The sequence below is a fragment of the Nicotiana attenuata genome, chromosome 10, assembly GCF_001879085.1.
Source record: "Nicotiana attenuata strain UT chromosome 10, NIATTr2, whole genome shotgun sequence".
Lineage (NCBI taxonomy): Eukaryota > Viridiplantae > Streptophyta > Magnoliopsida > Solanales > Solanaceae > Nicotiana > Nicotiana attenuata.
This window is the reverse complement of record NC_031998.1, coordinates 46447893-46467685: the sequence shown is the minus strand read 5'-3', so window position 1 is coordinate 46467685 and position 19793 is coordinate 46447893. Positions and strand designations below refer to the sequence as shown.

At 40.2% G+C, this 19793-nt stretch overlaps 1 protein-coding gene and 1 long non-coding RNA gene across 2 annotated transcripts in view; one reads left to right on the top strand and one right to left on the bottom strand.

The window, feature by feature from the left end:
• LOC109233447 lies at nt 592–15847 on the top strand. Its single transcript, XR_002069074.1, has 3 exons — nt 592–686; nt 886–1027; nt 15760–15847. It is a non-coding gene; the product is annotated as an uncharacterized LOC109233447 (long non-coding RNA).
• The window catches only part of LOC109233446 (protein DETOXIFICATION 46, chloroplastic-like), a 19407-nt gene continuing 795 nt past the window's right edge, over nt 1182–19793 (bottom strand). Inside the window, exons 2-14 of the mRNA XM_019399325.1 lie at nt 18976–19070; nt 18189–18297; nt 18036–18091; nt 17610–17665; nt 16690–16828; nt 16419–16556; nt 16271–16339; nt 16058–16168; nt 15737–15865; nt 15157–15234; nt 14862–14933; nt 1614–1676; nt 1182–1518 (exon numbers count right to left, since the gene is read on the bottom strand). Coding sequence (XP_019254870.1) covers nt 1417–1518; nt 1614–1676; nt 14862–14933; nt 15157–15234; nt 15737–15865; nt 16058–16168; nt 16271–16339; nt 16419–16556; nt 16690–16828; nt 17610–17665; nt 18036–18091; nt 18189–18297; nt 18976–19070 — 1217 coding nt within the window. The 3' untranslated portion in view covers nt 1182–1416. The remainder of the gene's footprint in view (nt 1519–1613; nt 1677–14861; nt 14934–15156; nt 15235–15736; nt 15866–16057; nt 16169–16270; nt 16340–16418; nt 16557–16689; nt 16829–17609; nt 17666–18035; nt 18092–18188; nt 18298–18975; nt 19071–19793) is intronic.

Below are 19793 nucleotides of genomic sequence, written 5' to 3'. Positions count from 1 at the left end.
AGCGACTAATTTTGTATTTTTCCCCAATATTATATTTGATCAGTCTCTGGCCTGCGGGAGCCATGTGTGACACAAAAACACCCACAAGATAAGGTCAAAGCAGTGGATTAAAAACCATAAAAAGGTTGAAATTTTAGTGGAGCAAAAATAATACTAGGTGATTTCTTTTTATATATTTAAATTTTGATGGACATAGTTATTCGGTACTTATATTGATAGCAGACTAGCAGGAATTCGTTGAGGGAAGTGCAGGCTGGTCCGAACACCACGGTTATAAAAATAAGTAAGTGGTAAATCACATATTAGGCTTTTTAAAGTGCATTAGTAAAGTAAGATTTATACACTTTTTCGGCTTAAATAGTTTCTGGCATGTTAAAAGAAAAAAAAAAGAAAAAAAAAACGTTTTTGTATGTTTAATTTCCTTTCAGTTACCCTACCTGTTTGGTAAATTTTGGTAAAGCTTGCTAACATCACATGCATGAATTTTTTTATTTGGAGTTTGATATCATTGCTCACGAACAACTTTAGAGTGGTTAAAATGGAATTTTATTAGTAGCATTTAGCTCTACCTCAAAATAGCTAAATATATGAACCAGTTATTTTCTCCTATTGGTTGTGACAGGGTCAATGATGGATACATTGTTCTTGAGTAGTTGAGCGGCAAAGTATATTATGCGCAAGTCGAGGTAGGGGAAATGTAAACTTCAATAATCTTTTCGGATATAGTTATTTCAACAAACTGAATTTGTTTGAAAATATTTGACGTTTTAGATAAACAAGAAGTTATTTAGTAATTTTTTTCATATCTACCCTTATTGTTCCGGTTAATGTTGCGTTAATTAAGTGAGAAGTTTAAGGAGAGATGACCAACATGGGTTGTGGCAGGATGAATAGGATCCCTTCGCCTTTAACAGGTTCGAGCCCTGGTTATGGAAAGAATCTTGTTAGGGAGCGCTTCTCCCTTAAATGGGCCTTACTCGACGCGAATCCGGATATAGTCGAGCTTCAATGCGGTACCAGACACCGGGTGAGATAGCCTCTTTGCATCTCCTGATGCGTATGGTAGTTTTCTTGTCAATTAATAGGATGATTCATTGATCTTTTATGCTGTCATTTCTTTCCAAAATTGTGCTATAAAGTGGCTGATCTATGCTCTGTGAATTTTATTTTACAATGGAAACTTTATCCTTTAGGCTTTATTATTGACTTCTTTCAAATATCTGCTGGATTCAGTTCATTTTTCGGGTTACAAAAAACAAAAGGGAATGAACTTTGCTGATATTGCCACTTAATGGATGGCAAAATACTGGTTTGCTTGAAACAAATGGTAGATACATTACCTATGGGAAGACTTGGATCCCATCTCCACTTTTTCTGTTGTAGTAACAAATTTTGTGTTGTAAGAAAATCAGAAACCTATACAGCTTTCAACTTCTGTAGCTCATACTGAGTTGATTCTTCTGAATAGAGTATGCCATCCGACAAGGTAAGGCGTCGTAGAGCAATAAAAAATCGAGACTGAGGAGGGGGAAAAAAGACAGCGCGTTATGGCATCAGACAATATAACAAAGTAAAAGAATGTATAAAGCTTGTAAGATGTGGTAGAGTTTTACCCATTGGAATACAACAAGCGCAAACCAGCATCCAGATAAGCCAAGTCCTTTACTGCTCAGCAGCTGGTTCAAAGAGCCAATAAGTGGAAATGTTAAAACAAATGATAATTGTGAGAATGCACGGGAGAAAATATATTATTGATGTATTCATATGTTACAATGAGCCCTATATATATACACACACATAACATGTCCTACTCCTAATATATATTGGATTAGGGTTATTTATTTACTCCTATTTACATGACTATTCTAACACTCCCCCTCAAGCTGGTGCATATAAATCATATGTACCGAGCTTGTTACATATGTAGTTAATACGAGGACCAGTGAGGGACTTGGTGAAAATATCTGCAAGCTGATCATTCGACTTCACAAACTTTGTAGCAATATCTCCCGAGAGTATCTTTTCTCTAACAAAGTGACAGTCAATCTCAATGTGTTTAGTTCTCTCATGGAACACTGGATTTGACGCAATATGAAGAGCAGCTTGATTATCACACACAAGTTCCATCTGACTAATCTCACCAAATTTCAACTCCTTGAGCAACTGTTTGATCCAAATTAGCTCACATGTCGCCATAGCCATCGCTCGATATTCTGCTTCTGCACTAGACCGAGCAACCACATTCTGTTTCTTGCTCTTCCAGGACACCAAATTTCCTCCTACCAAGACACAATATCCAGACGTAGAACGTCTATCAGAAGGTGATCCTGCCCAATCAGCATCTGAGTATCCAACGATCTGCTCATGGCCTCGACCCTCAAACAATAAACCTTTGCCTGGAGCTGATTTTATATACCGAAGAATGCGAACAACTGCATCCCAATGACTATCACACGGAGAATCCATAAACTGACTCACAACACGCACAGAAAAGGAAATGTCAGGTCTTGTCACTGTAAGGTAATTTAATTTACCAACCAACCGTCTATATCTTGCAGGATCGCTAAGAGGCTCCCCCTGTCCTGGCATAAGTTTAGAATTCGGATCCATCGGAGTGTCAACCGGTCTACAACCTATCATTCCTGTCTCTTCAAGAATATCTAAGGCATACTTTCGTTGTGACATCACAATACCTGAGCTAGACTGAGCGACCTCAATACCCAGAAAATACTTTAGTTTGCCCAGATCCTTAGTCTGAAAGTGTTGCAAGAAATGTTGCTTCAATTTAGTAATACTATCCTGGTCATTGCCGGTAATAACAATGTCGTCAACATAGACCACCAGATAAATACAGAGACTCGAGGCAGAATGCCGATAGAATACAGAGTGATCAGCTTCACTCTGAATCATGCCAAATTCTCGAATAACTGTGCTGAACTTACCAAACCAGGCTCGAGGAGACTGCTTTAGACCATAAAGTGACCGACGCAAGCGACATACAAGGCCACGAGACTCCCCCTGAGCAACAAACCCAGGTGGTTGCTCCATATAAACTTCATCCTCAAGGTCACCGTGTAAAAAAGCATTCTTAATGTCCAGCTGATAGAGGGGCCAATGGCGAACAGCAGCCATGGATAGAAAAAGGCGGACTGATGCTATCTTAGCCACAGGAGAGAAGGTATCACTGTAATCGAGCCAAAATATCTGAGTATATCCTTTGGCAACAAGACGAGCCTTAAGACGATCAACCTTACCATCCGGACCAACCTTGACTGCATACACCCAACGACAACCAACAGTAGATTGACCTGAAGGAAGAGGGACGAGCTCCCAAGTACCACTCGTATGTAAAGCAGACATCTCGTCAATCATAGCCTGTCGCCATCCTGGATGAGACAATGCTTCACCTGTAGACTTAGGGATGGAAACAGAGGACAAAGAAGATAGAAAAGCATAATAGGGTGATGACAAACGATGATAACTCAAACCGACATAATGGGGATTAGGATTAAGGGTGGCCGTATACCTTTCCGAAGTGCAATCGGTTGATTAAGAGGAGACAAGTCCGCAGTATTAGCAGGGTCGGGTGCAGGACATGAATCAGCTGGACCTGATGCTGGGCGCGGACGACGATGATATGTCAAAAGTGGTGTTCCTGTGGCAGGGAGTCTAGGAGGAGCCACACTAGACTCCTCAACGGTTGGAATGGATAAGACTTCTATAGCGGAAGGTGAAGGAGGAGCTATAGGAGACTCGGGTAAGACTTCTGTGGCGGTAGGTGAAGGAGGAGCTATAGTAGACTCCTTAAAGGTCGGTATAGGTAAGACCTCAGATATATCAAGGGGGTCAGAAAGGTCAGAAGAGGTAAAGAAAGGTTTAGACTCACAAAATGTGACGTCAGAGGACATAAAGTACCGACGAAGATCAAGTGAGTAACAACGATATCCCTTCTAAACACGAGAATAACCAAGGAAGACACACTTGAGAGCACGAGGAGCTAACTTATCTTTCCCAGGGGCTAGGTTATGAACGAAACAAGTGCTCCCAAAAACACGAGGGGGAACAGAGTATACGGGTGATTGGGGAAACATACTGCATCGGTANCTTATTCGGTCACTTCGGAAGCCTACATCCTGAGCATAAGAGCAAAAGTACCATTGCTCTTCAGTCTATTTGTGTGAACGTTAGGCCCATTACTAGTGGGCAAAATTTCACGGTATAGTCAGTTTTCGGACTGGTCAATCAAAAATAGCCAGCGTTTACGAAGTCAATGAAAAATAGCCACCGTTTTGCTGCAACAGAGACTGGTCCAGCATAATATACTGGAGTTCGGTGCACCTGTGTATGAACTCCAGCATATTATGCTGGACCGGTATACTTTGCTGGCTCCAGTATAATATACTGGAGACTGGAGCACCGGTGCTCCAAACTCCAGTAATTATACTGGATAATTATACTTGCTGGAACTCCAGTATATTATGCTGGAGTTCTAGTGTACTTATGCTGGAACTCCATCATATTATGCTGGAGTTCCAGCATACTTATCCTGGAACTCCAGTATAATATGCTGGAGTTTAAGCATACTTATGCTGGAACTCCAGCATAATATACTGGAGTATTTTCCGGGTTTTGAACAGTGTTTTCACTCAAATTTATCTTTACATAAAAAGTGGCTAAATTTCGATTACTTTTGAAATTGGGCTATTTTTCAACGACCAGTTGTAAATCTGGCTATTTTTAAAAATCTCCCTTACTAGTGAAATCAGTTGGAAAGGCGCCAGGTAGCCGCTAATGGTAGCACTATTTAAAATATATCCATTTTTATTAACTATTTAAAGTTTAGCTAGTGTTGGCATATTTTAGACCTATGTTGCTGGCTTGCTGCTGTCGCTTCTTCTTCTTTGTGTTAAAAGGTAAAATACTCTATACTTATATTTGTGTGATGTGTTCAATGGTTGGTGACAAAATTACTATATGCAAGAAAAATATCTTGCAAACTTTTGCTTAATGCAAACACTACTCATGTGTACTTCCTTTTCTTTCCAAAATGCATTCTAGTCACATTTAAGCACATCTTCATTGGGGCACTTGAAATCCAAGTCCGCTCTAAGCCCAATGAATTCTATCATAGTCGAAGTGGGTCCAAAAATTCTTCTCTTTCGTATCATTTTCTTTCCTTTTTAAAAAGTTATGGAATCACATTTGTTCAATGTTAAGCATTGAGTCTTCTCTAGCACTTCTAAACTGTTTGGCGAAGTTTCTAAAATAGGTTATTTTGATAAGCACTTTTTCTCAAAAATGGCTTTAGTGAGAAGTAGTTTGTATTTGGCTAATTAATTTGGAAAATACTTCTGAGTAACAATTAGTGTTTGATTAAGCGTTTAAAAAGAGCTTCTAAGTGTGTTTTTCCTCAAAAAGTACTTTTGAAGAAAATCTACTTTTTTTCTACTTCTCTGAAAACAAAACGGGGTTTTGGGCTTATAGAAGCTTGGCCATGTTTTCTATTCCATATTAGTATTTGGGGGCCTATATACAAGAAGAATAGGGGAGGGGGGGTAAGAAGGAGAGAAAATGGGGAGGGGGAGGAGTTTGACAGCACGCTCCTAAGTTGTTTCGGAGATTTGTGTCAAACGTGTCTGATAGGAACATTTAGACTTGAGTTTAGGGGTTCAATAGGAACAAAGCTTAGTTCAAGTGTTTAGATAAAAAAATAAAAAATAAAACAAGTTTAAGGATTTGCTTATGTATTTGGCCTTGTGTATATGAGAGAATGGCCTAATTAGTTAGCTAAGTTGAGGAGTCGGTTTAACTCCATTTTAAAAATGTTGTCGCCTTTAATGTATGCGTTGACACGACTTGCATAAAATCATACATAGATCTTGTGGGTTACTAACTCGTGTTATAGGTAATTGGACGGCTAAAAAATATCCCAAGTAGTACGATTGAGGGACTGAAAATAGTTTTTTCTCCATGCACTAGGGAAAAAGTGTAAAGGATTGAATAAGCAGGACAATTATACGATATCGAGCAACAAGCCAAGAAATCAAATGCAAGATTAGAGCCACATGAACGAGGACAAGCATTCCCTACAATAGCCTTCTCCTAAATGGTGCGAGCACAAATTAAAATACCATAATTAGGTTCCACATTGAGAAGTTTTTGTACTGATTCCACAATGAAATCTCTCAATCATCGCCTCTTCATCATGTTGGTCTCGTCAACAAAATAAGGCATCATCCAAGGTGAAATCAATACTTAAGCTCTACTTCCATAAGAAAGTTACACCAATTGCATGGTTGCATATGATTGCCCATACTTGCTAATCCTAACATACTCGAAACCATCATATTAAAGTAAGGACAATAGCTTGTGTATATTCAAATTCTTATACTTTTGCCCTTTTTTCACAGCTTAATTTTCAGTGAAAGGGACCTAATTGAACTCTATCACAACCCCTGCATTCAATATATGTTGGGCACATAGATAAAATTCTCTTTCTCACTTGAGGGAACACAAAAAGGCAGTCATAGATGTAACTTATAAGCTACCACCCATACATTCTTCTTAACTTGCAAGGTATGTGCTTGATCGCAGCCAACTCCGCACCACTAAAAAGTAGCGAGAGAGGGTCGTAATAGCTTTTACCCGATTTGTGGGTCGGGATCGAATCCACAGAGAGCTAGGATTGGAGTCGAGTATCTATTTAGCTTAGGATCGCGTATGTGTTCTTAAATACACTTCTCATAATTTTGGGGGTTTTCTTTATAATTCTACTTTTAACCAACTACAAATTATAATTGCAACTAAATTAGACTAAGAGTAAATTGCTACAAGTTGTATCTAATGGTTAAAAAGGGCACTAGGGTAGTGACCTTCACCTAGGTGGCTAATTGACGGGTAATTGCATCTAAGGCACGATTGACATGATTGGGGATATATGTTATAACCGTTGCTCAATACTACCCACTCTACACCTCTCGGTAGAAAGAGTGGTTTTTGCCTAATTGACTCTCTCGAGACCAATTGGGTATGCATGTTTGCCCAAGCAACTAGGGTTCAAGTCGGGTAATTACTCTCTCAAGGTTTAACCCTTTAATTGGGACTATCAAATCACTTGAGTCCATCTCAATTCCTTGTTGAGTCAATTTTGGAGACTTAGGCTCTCTTTCTCAAGAAGAGCCCAAGTCAACTTAGCACAAACTAGTGTTTGTAACCACTAATTCATAAATTAAACCATAAAATTGACCCAAATAACAAACTCCCTAATCAATCTAACCTTAAATCACAACACCCATCAATTACCCACACTAGGGTTGAGCCACCACCCTAGCTAATGGGTCTAGCTACTCGTGCTTGAAGATAAAATCAGAGAAATGGATGAAGAGAAAGACATATTAATTAATTACTAAAGTAAATACAAAGTTTCAATGACTAAAACTACGTAAAGATGCCAAAAATGGCTAAGAAATATCGTCTCACGAGTGCAGCTACAGTATTGTAATATCTGATACCCCAAAAATGGAAAAATGTTCTATTTATACTAAGCTGGAAAAACTAGACAAAATTGCCCTTGCGGGGTCAGTACGGACCGCACAAAATGGTGTGCGGCCGCACTAGGCTCTTGACTCTGAAAAATCAAATCTCTGAACCCAGGCTCCGCGGACCTCACAGAATGGACTGCGGCCGCGGAGGCATCTAGCGCGGTCCGCACAAACACGACCGCGGACCGCACAGGCTTGAACCTTGGCACTTGACATCTCTCTGAAGTTTGCTTCCGCGGACTGCATAAAATGGTAGTGCGGCCGCGGTGTCTTCAGTGCGGGCCGCACAATATCTACTGCGGCCGCACTGCTTTGATGCCTTAAAATCCAGATCTCTGAATCTTCCTAGTGCGGACCGCACAAAGTGTAGTGCGGCCGCACTAGGCTTGTTTGTCCTGAGTTGTCTTGTATTTGGTACTTGTGCAGGTTTCACTCCTTTTGAGCTAATTTTTGACATCTCGTCACTTTGTTGATCAAACCTGCAATCAAGCACAACTTATGAGCCTTTTGGGACTATATTGTAAGAATTTATAATCAAAGCGTAGGCAAGAAGGTGCATGAAACACGTCAAAATCCCTAGTTATCAACTCCTTCAAACTTAAGCTTTTGCTTGTCCTCAAGCAAACAAAATTAGACCCACCCCTTGAGGGAAAATCCAAGAAATTTTCAGCTATCCTAAAGTAACCTCAACTAGCATCAATTGGGACTAACAATTGCCCTCGACACACATGAGTCATTAACAATATTTAACCTTTGAAAAACCATGGATCAAGTGCGACACAAGAGCATCAAGAGTTGACTCAACACATCAAAGAACTCTTTCAATTACTTTGGTCATTGTGGAACCCAAACTCACACATCCTCAACTCTCCCTAAGCAAACCTCACCTTTAGAATATTGTCACACAAAACGAGGTTATTGGAAATTCACTCATCTCTCTCAAGGAAAGGTCAAAAGTCCGGCTCTAAGTACCATATGCTTGCCTCTTATGTAAGTATCCACTAATGTAAGCTTCATTCAACTCGAGATCATATAGGGCTTTTGTGGAGTCATGGTGAAGGCTTTTGGTTTAGGGTAGGACAAGCTTTTGTTTAAGTGGGTTCCATCTTCCCTTAAGCACTTCTTTTGATTTATTTGGCACAATTCACTTAACTCTTTGAGTCATTTCACTTCTTTCTAAGGGGTTAGAGAGACACACTGTCACTCTTTCTTGTGCATTTCAAACTTTTTCTCTTTTTTCAACTTTTCACACCTTTCATACTTTGCTTTTCTTTGGATCCTTTTTCATTCTTTTTCACATTGAACTTTCTCTTTGGCTTTTTTCTTTTCTTTCTTTTTCATTGCCTTTCCTTTTCTTCACTTGTGTGCCTTTTTACCACTTTGTTGCAATCCTCGTCTCTCCCCCAAAACTTATACTTTTGCCATGTGCTAAAGGAAAGATTTGGGTGCCAAGAGAGGGTATCTTTTAGAACGAGTATAGGCTTGTATCATGGTTCTTGAAAGAAAAAGGTCTAAGGATCAAAAGGGTTGACTAGGGATCTATTCATTGGTAGGATATGGAATTGTTCAATCTATCATTTGGATCAAGGAGAGCCTATAATCACGCCTCAAGTCAAAAGTCACTCAGGATTTCGCCTCAACAAACATTCAGGGAAAGTTCTAGACCGATGGCTCGGGAGTTGGACTCGCAATTCAATTACTCACCACACAACCTAGGGGATTGCTAAAGATATAGAGTCGGGGGCCCACAACGACCTTAGATACGATTTGAGCACACAATAGTCCCGAAAAACCACTTGATGAACATCGGTCAACACAAGAGTCTCAAGGTCACGACTTTCACCATTCTAAACACAACAATTTGTTTTGACCATAAGATCAAAGGCAAATGTGCTAGGCCCAAGTGAAGCTTTGCTTGAGGTACCCTTAACTACAAACTACTAAAAACAAAAAGAAAAACGGACTCAAACCCTTAAGAAGGTTTTCACGCCATCTATCATTGGGAAGAGCCACCCGATTCACACAACATTCCACCTTTGGAAAGAACCGTGGCATTAAGAAAACGAAAGGTTTATTGAAAACTCCGAAAACAAAAAGCTATGAATCACAAATAAGAAGCTAAGAAGCTAAAAACGAAAAAAAATCGAACAATAGAATAAATATATACAAGAGGGGATTTGAATATACAACGGGGGATGAATATATACAATATGATGTAACTTTATATGCAGACCAAATGTGAAATAAAAGAGCGATAATATCAAATATATACAGACCAAATGTGAAAAGTCAAGAAAGCATAAAAATATCAATATATACAGTCATCTACAAAAATGTAGGGCTCACCCCCTCAAATGAAAGCTGGCATTGTCCCCAATGCCAACTAGTCTAAATAAGCACCAAAAATACAGAAAAAGGATATAGAAGACTCCCTAAGTCGTATCTGTCTGCATAGGATCATGGGTGGTCCCTGGGTCCTCTGTGTGCTCGGAAACCTCAGACTGGTTCCCGGTGGTCTGCTCTGCTGCTACTGGGACCTGGGCCTGGACCTCAACAGGCTGTAGAACTGGTACATCCTGCGGCTGACTGGAGGAAGCCTGTTGTGGGTCCGCCAACTGGATGATAGCATCATCTGCTCTAAGGATCATCCTCCTCCTCTTCGGAGGCCTCTGGTCTGCTCTGGCTGTGGATGAGCTGCTGGGACTGGATCATCAAGCAACAGGTCCAAAGGTAGCTGGTCTGCCTTCAATCTATCAACATCTTGCCGCAGCTTCTTCACGGACTCCTTGGAGGCCCGTGTCTTCCGCAACTTCCTATCCTCCTTAGCAAGCTCCTTGAGAGCCTTGCTATGTGAATCCACTGCCTTTGAGAGCGCAGCTTGAGTGGCGAGGATCTTCTTCTGGTTCTCAAGTATCTCTTTGAGCGCATCCTCGATCGACTGGGGTACTTGTGGGGCTGGGGGAGCTGACTGAGCCTCTATAGTGGTAGTCAAGATAGACAACTTTGATGACGCTGTGGACATCCAGTTGTTGAACTGGCAAGAGCCTGGCTCAGTCGGTGGGCAGTGTTGGGATGGGCCCGGGTAGATGGGATCTCCGAGCCTGCAGATGTGGAAGGTCCGGGAGGCATGTCAGCAGTAGTGGGGGTAGGCTCAGCAGGGACCTCTACCACAACTGGCTCTTCAGACTGGCCAGTTGGGGCAGAAGCAGGGGCTTTGTAGTTCTTGTCCTTGGGGTTGTCATTCCCCTTCAAGCTATACCAGGAGAACGGGGCTGTCGCCTTGACCTTGACATCGTAGGGCTTCTTGTCCACCTCCAAATCCCGAAAGTACACAGTGAGGGTGCTAGGGAAAGGGTAGTTCCGATCATGCTCTGCTACCACTAACGAGATAATACGGGACATCACATTCCCCACATTTATGGGGTATCCTGCCATAATCGAAGCAACCAATACAGCCCGGTGGAGAGGAAGGGTCTGGTCATCTGTAGTAGGATCCAATCGGCTGCAAACAAATGTCTCCCAACCCCTCACCTCAAAGTTCAAGGTCCTCCACAATATTTTTACCCTAGCAGTCAAACACTCAAGAACGGTACTTGGGATTCCCAGGTACTGAGCTAACCATGGACGGACCTCCTCGCCCATCTCCAACTTCGCCATGTACAAAGTTTCATCCTCCTCGTTGAAGCCCAAGTATTCGTTGAGGTATTTCCCATCAAACAACACTGTCTTATTGTGAACCTTGGTCACTTTGGAGCCCTTTTTGATGTGGGCTACATTGCAATAAAACTCCTTGACCATGTGTTCATTGGCATTTACACACTCCTCCATAAAATGTTCCCAACCCACTGTGGTCCTAAACTGTCTTTGCACATTGGGGTTGTGGGGTAAAAGATCTCTATCAATGAATCTCCTTTCCGGTATCAATTTTCTATCTGGCCACCACTCCCTAAATTTGTGGTACGCTACCTCACTCACGAACCTATCTCGCCAAACCTCCGGCTTTCTAGTTCGGGCAATGCCTCCCACCTGAGGCTCACCACCTTCAGCTATCTCCTCATCCCCTTGTACCTCCTCCTCACCTCCTTCTGCACTCTCCCCAGATAATGAAGTTGTAGGGGAGGTGGAGTAATCACCACTACCGGCTACTGAGCCCTCAGACGACTCAGTGGGAACATGCTCTAGTGCTTGGGCAGTGGGTGATGGTAGAGGGGTATCTCTTAGCCTGAATCTCTCCGGGTAGTCTTCAACATATTCTGGCTTGGAGTCTGAAGAAATGTCCCTTGACGGTTGGTACTCACTCCCCGATGAATGGGAGGCAGCTCTATCAGCAGCTTTTATTAGTTTTCTGGTCCTTTTTATGTTTTCTCGAGCTTGGGGAGTGAGTTTTATCATCTTGTTTTTCCCTCCCCGAGAGGATTCTCCTCTGCCCGGTTGTTTACCCCTTTTTCTCACCATTGTCTGCAATCATGGTTAAAACAGCTTGTTAGTATCAGTGTAATCATTTAAGAGTAAATTAGCAGAAGCAGAACAAGAAGTGTAGCAGACATATTGCAGAAGTACCCAGTGCGGACCGCACAAAATCAACTGCAGCCGCACAGGGGCCACCGCGGACCGCACAGAAATGACCGCGGTCCGCACAGGTGGGGGGTTCCAAAAACAATCTCTCTGAATCTCAGCAGTGCGGACCGCACAAAAGCAACTGCGGCCGCACTGGGGCACCGCGGACCGCACAAAATTGACCGCGGTTCGCACAGGGTGCCCATTTTTGGCACTAAACTAGGGTTCATCAGATTTTGCAATTAAGGTCAATTTGGTCCCTAATTTATGTCCCTAAATGGTTACCCAGTCCATTATACTCACTAAGTCCACATGAATCATCATTTAAACTAACTTAACCTAAAAATCGAACTAATTACGGGAAGAAGAAGAACTATAATCTAAGAAAAGTGAAAATAAAATGAAATTATACAATTAAACAAAGAAGAATTGAGTGAAATGTTACTAGATAGAGGGATGAAGTGCAACTAATCAATGTCAAGAAAGAATTACGATCAAGAAGGAAGGAATGAACAGTAAATAATAGCTCTGAGGTTCGATTTTGCGAAAAGGGTAAAAGGAGGCCCTCAGGGTCTATTTATAGACAAACCCCTGGGGCCCATGCTCACCTACCAGTGCGGACCGCACAAAATGCACCGCGGTCCGCACTGGGCTGCTATGATCAAGCTTGGCCAGTTATCTCACTGCGGTCCGCATAGAACAGACCGCGGCCGCAGTGGCCAACTTCAGAGAGGTACCATTTTGGCCTTCACCAGTGCGGATCGTACAAAGTGTAGTGCGGCCGCGCTGGTAACTTCAGAGACTGAACATTTTCTTCATTATGTCTTGCACTACATCAACACCATCCCTGCAACATCTCACAACCAGTCAGCCCAAAAATCAATCCTAGACTACAAAGAAATCAAAGAAAACAAGAAGAAAAACACATGGGTTGCCTCCCAAGAAGTGCCTGATTTAACGTCGCGGCACGACGCGGGTTACCATCACATCATTTGAAATGGATAAGTGCCACTACGTGGCTGTCATCAATTTTTCCAAGATAATGCTTGACACGGTGCCCATTCACTCTAAAGACTTCACCATTTTTGTTTTTCAAATCAAGAGCACCAAAAGGGGTCAGCAACACAACTTCAAATGGTCCACTCCATTTTGATTTAAGCTTTCCAGGAAACAGACGTAACCGGGAATTGAACAAGAGAACCGAATCACCAACTTTGAACTCCTTTCCACGAGCATATTTATCATGAAGGTACTTCATCTTGTCCTTATACAAGGACGAACTCGAGAAGGCGTGGAACCGAAATTCATCAANCAAATTCTTCCATGACTGCCTGAACTTGTCCCAAGTAAGTAGACATATCTAATTCCTGTTTCTTCAAGCTTGTCATTCGCGATATTACATCATAGAAACGAGATATGTCATTAGTGTATAGATTACGAGCCTTTTCCCAAACTAAATAACATGTCTGGAATGGACGGAACAAGGGCATCAACTTGGAATCAATAGATCGCCACAGGATACTACATAACTGAGCATCGACCTTCTCCCACTGTGTTTTGGCCTTTTCATCACCTTCGCTAGCCTTTTTTGTTAAATGATCTTGAACTCCTTGACCTTTACACCACAACTCGACAGATGAAGCCCAATCTAAGTAGTTTGAACCTCCCATTAAAGGTTCTGAGGTAATCATAACACTGGAACTGCCAGAACCCGGGTTTCTAGACCCGAAAGCATCGACTCCCAAAGACATGGTTGGATTATCACCAAATAACAAAAAGAATCAACTGAAAATTCTCTGAAACAGATGAAGAAAACACTGTGTTTGCCGGAAAAGTACTGTAGCTGCCGGAAAAATCAGTGTAGTCGCCGGAAAAACTCAAAGTGGTCGGAATTGAAAAATAAAATTATGGGTAGGCTCGGAATTTGAGGGCGATCCAACTGCCCTGAAGGAACTTCGTCAAAAAATGGCCGGAAAGTGGTGCACGCGCCGGCGCGTGGGCTCACGCGCGTGAGCTTCTGGTGGCGCGTGGAGGCGCGTGGGGTACTGTTTGCCGGAGATTTTTTGTGGGGTTTGGTCGCCGGACAGTGGCGACTCTTGTGGTAGTGTTGGATTTTGCACAACACTGACAGAGACAAAGCAGATGCAAACAGGCTTGAAAAAGTCGCCGGAAAAAAGGGTTCCGGTGACTGATTTCTCTTCCCGGAATTGCTGGAATTTATGCACAGCGATAAACCTCTCACAATTGCTCTGATACCATGTGAGAATGCACGGGAGAAAATATATTATTGATGTATTCATATGTTACAATGAGCCCTATATATATACACACACATAACATGTCCTACTCCTAATATATATTGGATTAGGGTTATTTATTTACTCCTATTTACATGACTATTCTAACAATAATATCGTGAAGAATTTAAGTTATGTGCACTTAGCAATGTAAAGATTTTCTACATGATCAGTGTAGTTTAACCTATTATAGCAGGTCTGTAGCTTATCATAAGGATTTACCTGTAATTACCTAATAAGTGACCTGATTGTGTAAATATAGTTTTTTTCATTGTTAGTGCATATCTTTGCTTAAATATAGTTTCACTTTACATTTGATTGTATGAACGGGAAGGGTAAAAGGAAAGAGATTAGATTCGAGTTATCAAGATCTAATGCAGGAATAATGCAAGTATAAGGTATAAAGAACTTGATTTGCCAAAACTCCATGAGGTAGTGATACTTTGAAGCAAATTGAATGGCATACCATGAGGAGAAGAGAAGCCAAAACAAATATCGAGCTCATTGATAAGCTTATGTATTTCAAGTCTCGTCCAGCCTGAATAGACAATAAAACATCATGATGTTGAGATAAAGGCTTCTTAAAACATAATACTACCGACAAAATAAAAACAAAAAGAGAAATGATGCATGTGAACAATTACAAGCAGAATTGAGATGTGACAAATTGAACAGAAAAAACTGTCTGTTGATAAATCAACATGCCTAAGACAAGGAAATAAAGAGTAACAAAAGTTTTGACAGAAAGTATGAAAACATACCAACAGAGTTCCCTCAAGGCTAAGAATGCTGGGTGTCACACATAGGGATAGAAAGTATGGCAGTAATATTTTATGCATCTGCATCCATAGAAAAGAGAAAAATAATCAGGAGAACCAGACAATAATATTGTTGAATTGTGTGAAGAAAACAAGAGCACAATACCCTTCCACCTCCTTCTGGTTGCGTCTATTGGACTTTGTACAATAAAGTTTCATGTTACCTAATTTTGAGCTTATCCCATTCATTATTAAACATAAAAGAACGAAAGGTAAAGGGCGAAAAACACTGCTGCATTACACAGTAGAAATAACTTATCGAGTCATCATCAGGCCTACACAATGACTGTCCAGTATAACAAAGCAAATAACTACTCTTCCTTCTGTCCTTTTTTCTTTTGTTCAATGATTGTTTGTTAATCATTTCTCTATATGCTTCTGTATTAGTCAATATTTTTCTGATAAGTATGTGGAAGAGGATGAACATCCTCACAAAAGCAAAACGTGTCAAATACCATCTGCGTCATGTCTAGAATGCAATGTCTTTAACCGAAAGGATATGTAAGTACATTACAGAACTAACCTCACGTATGACCTCGGGATCAGGTGAAAAAATTTTGGGGAATAACCATGGAACTGATGCTGCAACAGATGCCAGTACCAGTCCGAATGATGCTCCAACGACCACTAGGGACTTCAACAGCATCCGAGCCTGGTTCAAAATATTCATCTTTTAGAGGATTGTAATAAGGAATGATGAGAGAACTCTCTGCTCAAAGAGTTTGATTCTGCAATTATTCATGATAGACTAGCACGTGGTACCATAGTCAAAATTTACAGAGATGGATACCAAAAACTACTTTGGCACAGGATGTTGTGATTTTTACATGAATAAGATTACAACCTTTGACAAATTTCGGTTGACTCCATATAACAATTCGGGCATAAACGACTGTGCTGTTTGAGAGAGAGGCTCACCCCATACTGCACATATCATGAACAATTGTACCATGACCTAAATAAAAAGGCAATATGTTAATGGTCATATCTATGTTGCTATTTTACGAAGATGAAGAAATAAAGTACATATAAGTAGAATACTGAAAGTAAAACATACCTGATGAGCAGCAACTGTCTGTGTGCCCATTGAGGTAGCAAAATAGACCAGTAGAGAGTAGAATACAACCTGTGGTTCAGCATAATGTCAGATGTCCACAGAATACAAGATTTTGGCACTGGGTGAGAATGAGGCAATTCAGACAAACCTTTGACATCATTGTTAGAAACACAGGGCCGGCAATCATGAATATCTGCAGGAGTTCATCTGATGATGGAATAGAGATAGCAAAGCCCTTATAGCCTTTATCGTTCAGTGCTTTGATCATCATATAAGCTGCAACGACCTAGAAACAGATTACCAAGCTAGGAAGGTTTTGAGATGTATGAAAATGGAGATAGAAGAGACAGAGCGATGAAGAACACATCAAATATGTTTAGCGATTAAATACACGAATTGGTAGGGATGAGTAATCGTACTTGGGACACCATTGTTGCCCATGCTGCTCCAGCAATACCATAACTGAAGAATCTGCACAAGACTATGTCGCCAATGCCATTAATAACAGTAGCAACGGCCAAAGCCTTTAAAGGTCCCCATGAATCTTTCATGCCTAAGCTGCGCATTTAAGAGCAAGAAACATATATCACAAGATGAATAGCATGACCAGGTGACGCACGTATCTGAACACAGTATACTGTCAGAAAAGCATAAACTATCTTCACCTAAAAGTGACCTAAAGAAAAGCTTACCGTCACTCATTCGAGATGAACAATGTATATATCATATTACTGGGAAAAGAAGGGTCACTCTTCTTTCTAACTGCAGACAGAATATAGACTGATGTCTCTCAGGTCTGTCAACGACCTTTCATTGTTCACATGTAAGTGAAAGCAAGAGTCTTGATTGGCTTTGAAAGGACAAATATCAAAATTCCACCTCTATCATACTCATCCTTGCTAGTTTGATTTATGTGAAAATTATAAGGCTGCAACTAAGTGGAGCTGGTGGCTATTCACGTCCGTTAAAGATCTCGTTTTTAAGCGAGAATTCATGGTCGCTGTCTTCAAGCCCAGATCATTCCCCAGTATATACAACTCAATAGAAATATGAAATATGGCTAGAAGAAAGAGAGAGAAGTGCGCTTATCACAAAAGAAAAAGGAAAAAAAAAAGAAGAAGAAAGAGAAGAGTACTTGACATATGCAACACAACGTAGAGTACAAAACAGAGAAACTTGATATATATCACAGGACTAAGCTTATGTTGAATCAGATAAATAGAGAATCAAACCTGGGACATATGTTAGTACTTTTATCAAAATAAAGCTTCAAATACAAAAGAACAAAATGTAATAGAAAGCCACACATACAAAATACTTGAGAATTGGTAAATGGTACCTTGCACTTTGGGCAACCCAACCAACCAGCAGTGCTGGCCATGCCAAGCCTCGAATCTATCACCATAATATCTACTTTCAGTTGAAGTGAAGCTTAAATACACCATGCATATCAACAATATAACTTGATCATAATAGAAAATGATACTACATTTTCAGCGTTAAAGCTTACCTGCCTGCTTTAGCAGATAAATTGCCAATGTTTAGCAAATAACTGTCTCTATTTAGAAACTTCTGGACTCTGGATAGATGTCTAATTGACCGACAAAAATAAATTCATCCTCTCTTAACAATCGGTCTAATGTCTTCACCAACCAGAAAGTGGAAAAAGCATTGGCATTCATCGATTAACAAAATGATGCTAAAAAGGGAAAAATTAAAGCTAAAAAGATATTAAGAACAAGCAAATTATTAATAGGAGAATAACCTGGACATAAGTGTTGGCTGAGTTTATGATATCGACATTATTGGCCCCCGTGAAAGCTACGAGTCAGAAAAATAAAACATTAGTTGTTATTTGGGGAATATCAATAGCACACTTGATACATCCACCAGTAAAATAAGAATAAGAATTGCTTACAAGTGATTGCCTGAATACCAAACAATCTCGTAAAAATAAACATCACAACACCACAGACAAGCCCAATAAAAAGCAAGATAGATATCTGATGCTGCACTTTATCTCTGTCCTGCACCAGAACCCAAGATGAGAATTAGAATATGAGAAAGAAATCAGTAGAATAACTATAAGTTGATGATTTCTTGATTTAGAGGTTTATATGATTACAACAAATGGCAGATCTAGGATATCTTCTAGGGGCATATCCAGGTTGTAGACTAAGTTGGTTAGGAGTTTTAACTGGCTTTAGGAGCAAATGCAATGCACCCACTGCTCTCTTGAAGTAGTAGGTTCAGCTCTCTTAATACATACTACTAATCTTAACGTATTTCACATAAAAACATATAACGGGTTCGAACGCCCCTGCTGCAGAGGAGCTAGGATTCAACTTTATGGGTTTTGGATTTTAGAACGCCGACTTCAAGTGCTAATAATTGGGTTCTAAATTTAATATTTATATTTTAATGAAGTTCTTAACACAAATACACACTTTAAGCAAAGCTACTGGGTTCGATCGAACTGTAGCAGGGCTTCTAGCTCTGACCCTACCCTGTTGCCTCCACCTCGAGCCACATACAAATGATTTTTTTTTCAAAACCATCATGTACTTGTTAAATATATACATATATATCACCTAGACCTACTACTCTAAATCTTGAATCTGCCACTAGCTACAAGAATGCCCAAACACCTCAAAATTGAAAAGATCAAAGTCATGGCAGTAAAACAGCAATTACCAAAAACTTACCTGCTGTGCAAGTGAAGTAGCAACTAAATTTGAAGTGGCAATTGTAAGGAACATAAAGATGTAACTTATGTTATCACAGAAAACAGTTCCGGGACCTGCCAAATAAAAACAGCAACAATTTTTCCTTTATGAGCTGAAAGAAGAAGAATGCAAAAATGAGTAATGAACAGCAACAATTTTTCTCATATGAGCTTAAAGAAAAAATGCAGTAGGTCGTGATCCACAAAAAATTTTGAAAGTAGCTAATAAGCATTAAGTACCGAAAAGCATTTTATGTTTTGAAACTGGCATTATGCAGTAGGTTGAGATCCACATAAAAATAGCCATAAGGTCAGCTTCAAAACTTAAAATACTTTTAAGTAGAGGCGAAGCCAGGATTTCAGCTTTATTGGTTCTGGATTTTGGAACGACAACGTCAAATACTAACAATTGGATTCTAAATTTAATATTTGTTCATATTTAATTAATTTCTTAACATAAATATACTGTTTGAGCAAAAACTACTGGGTTCGGCCGAAACCCGTGGCCGGGCTTCTAGCTTTGCCCCTGCTTTTCAGTACTTAATACTTATCAGCTACTTTCAGTTAGCTAACCACGGGCTCTAATATGATAAATACTCTAAATATTAAGGCTATTATCACTTTTAGCCTGCGCTAAAAACTATTTACATTATGTAGCCGAAAAAGTGTATAATTTTTGTATATAACATACAGAATATATATATATATATATATATATATATATATATATATATATAACAAAAACTACTATTTTAGTCTTATTATTTGTAGTGCTAGTCTATACAGTGTACTACTTTA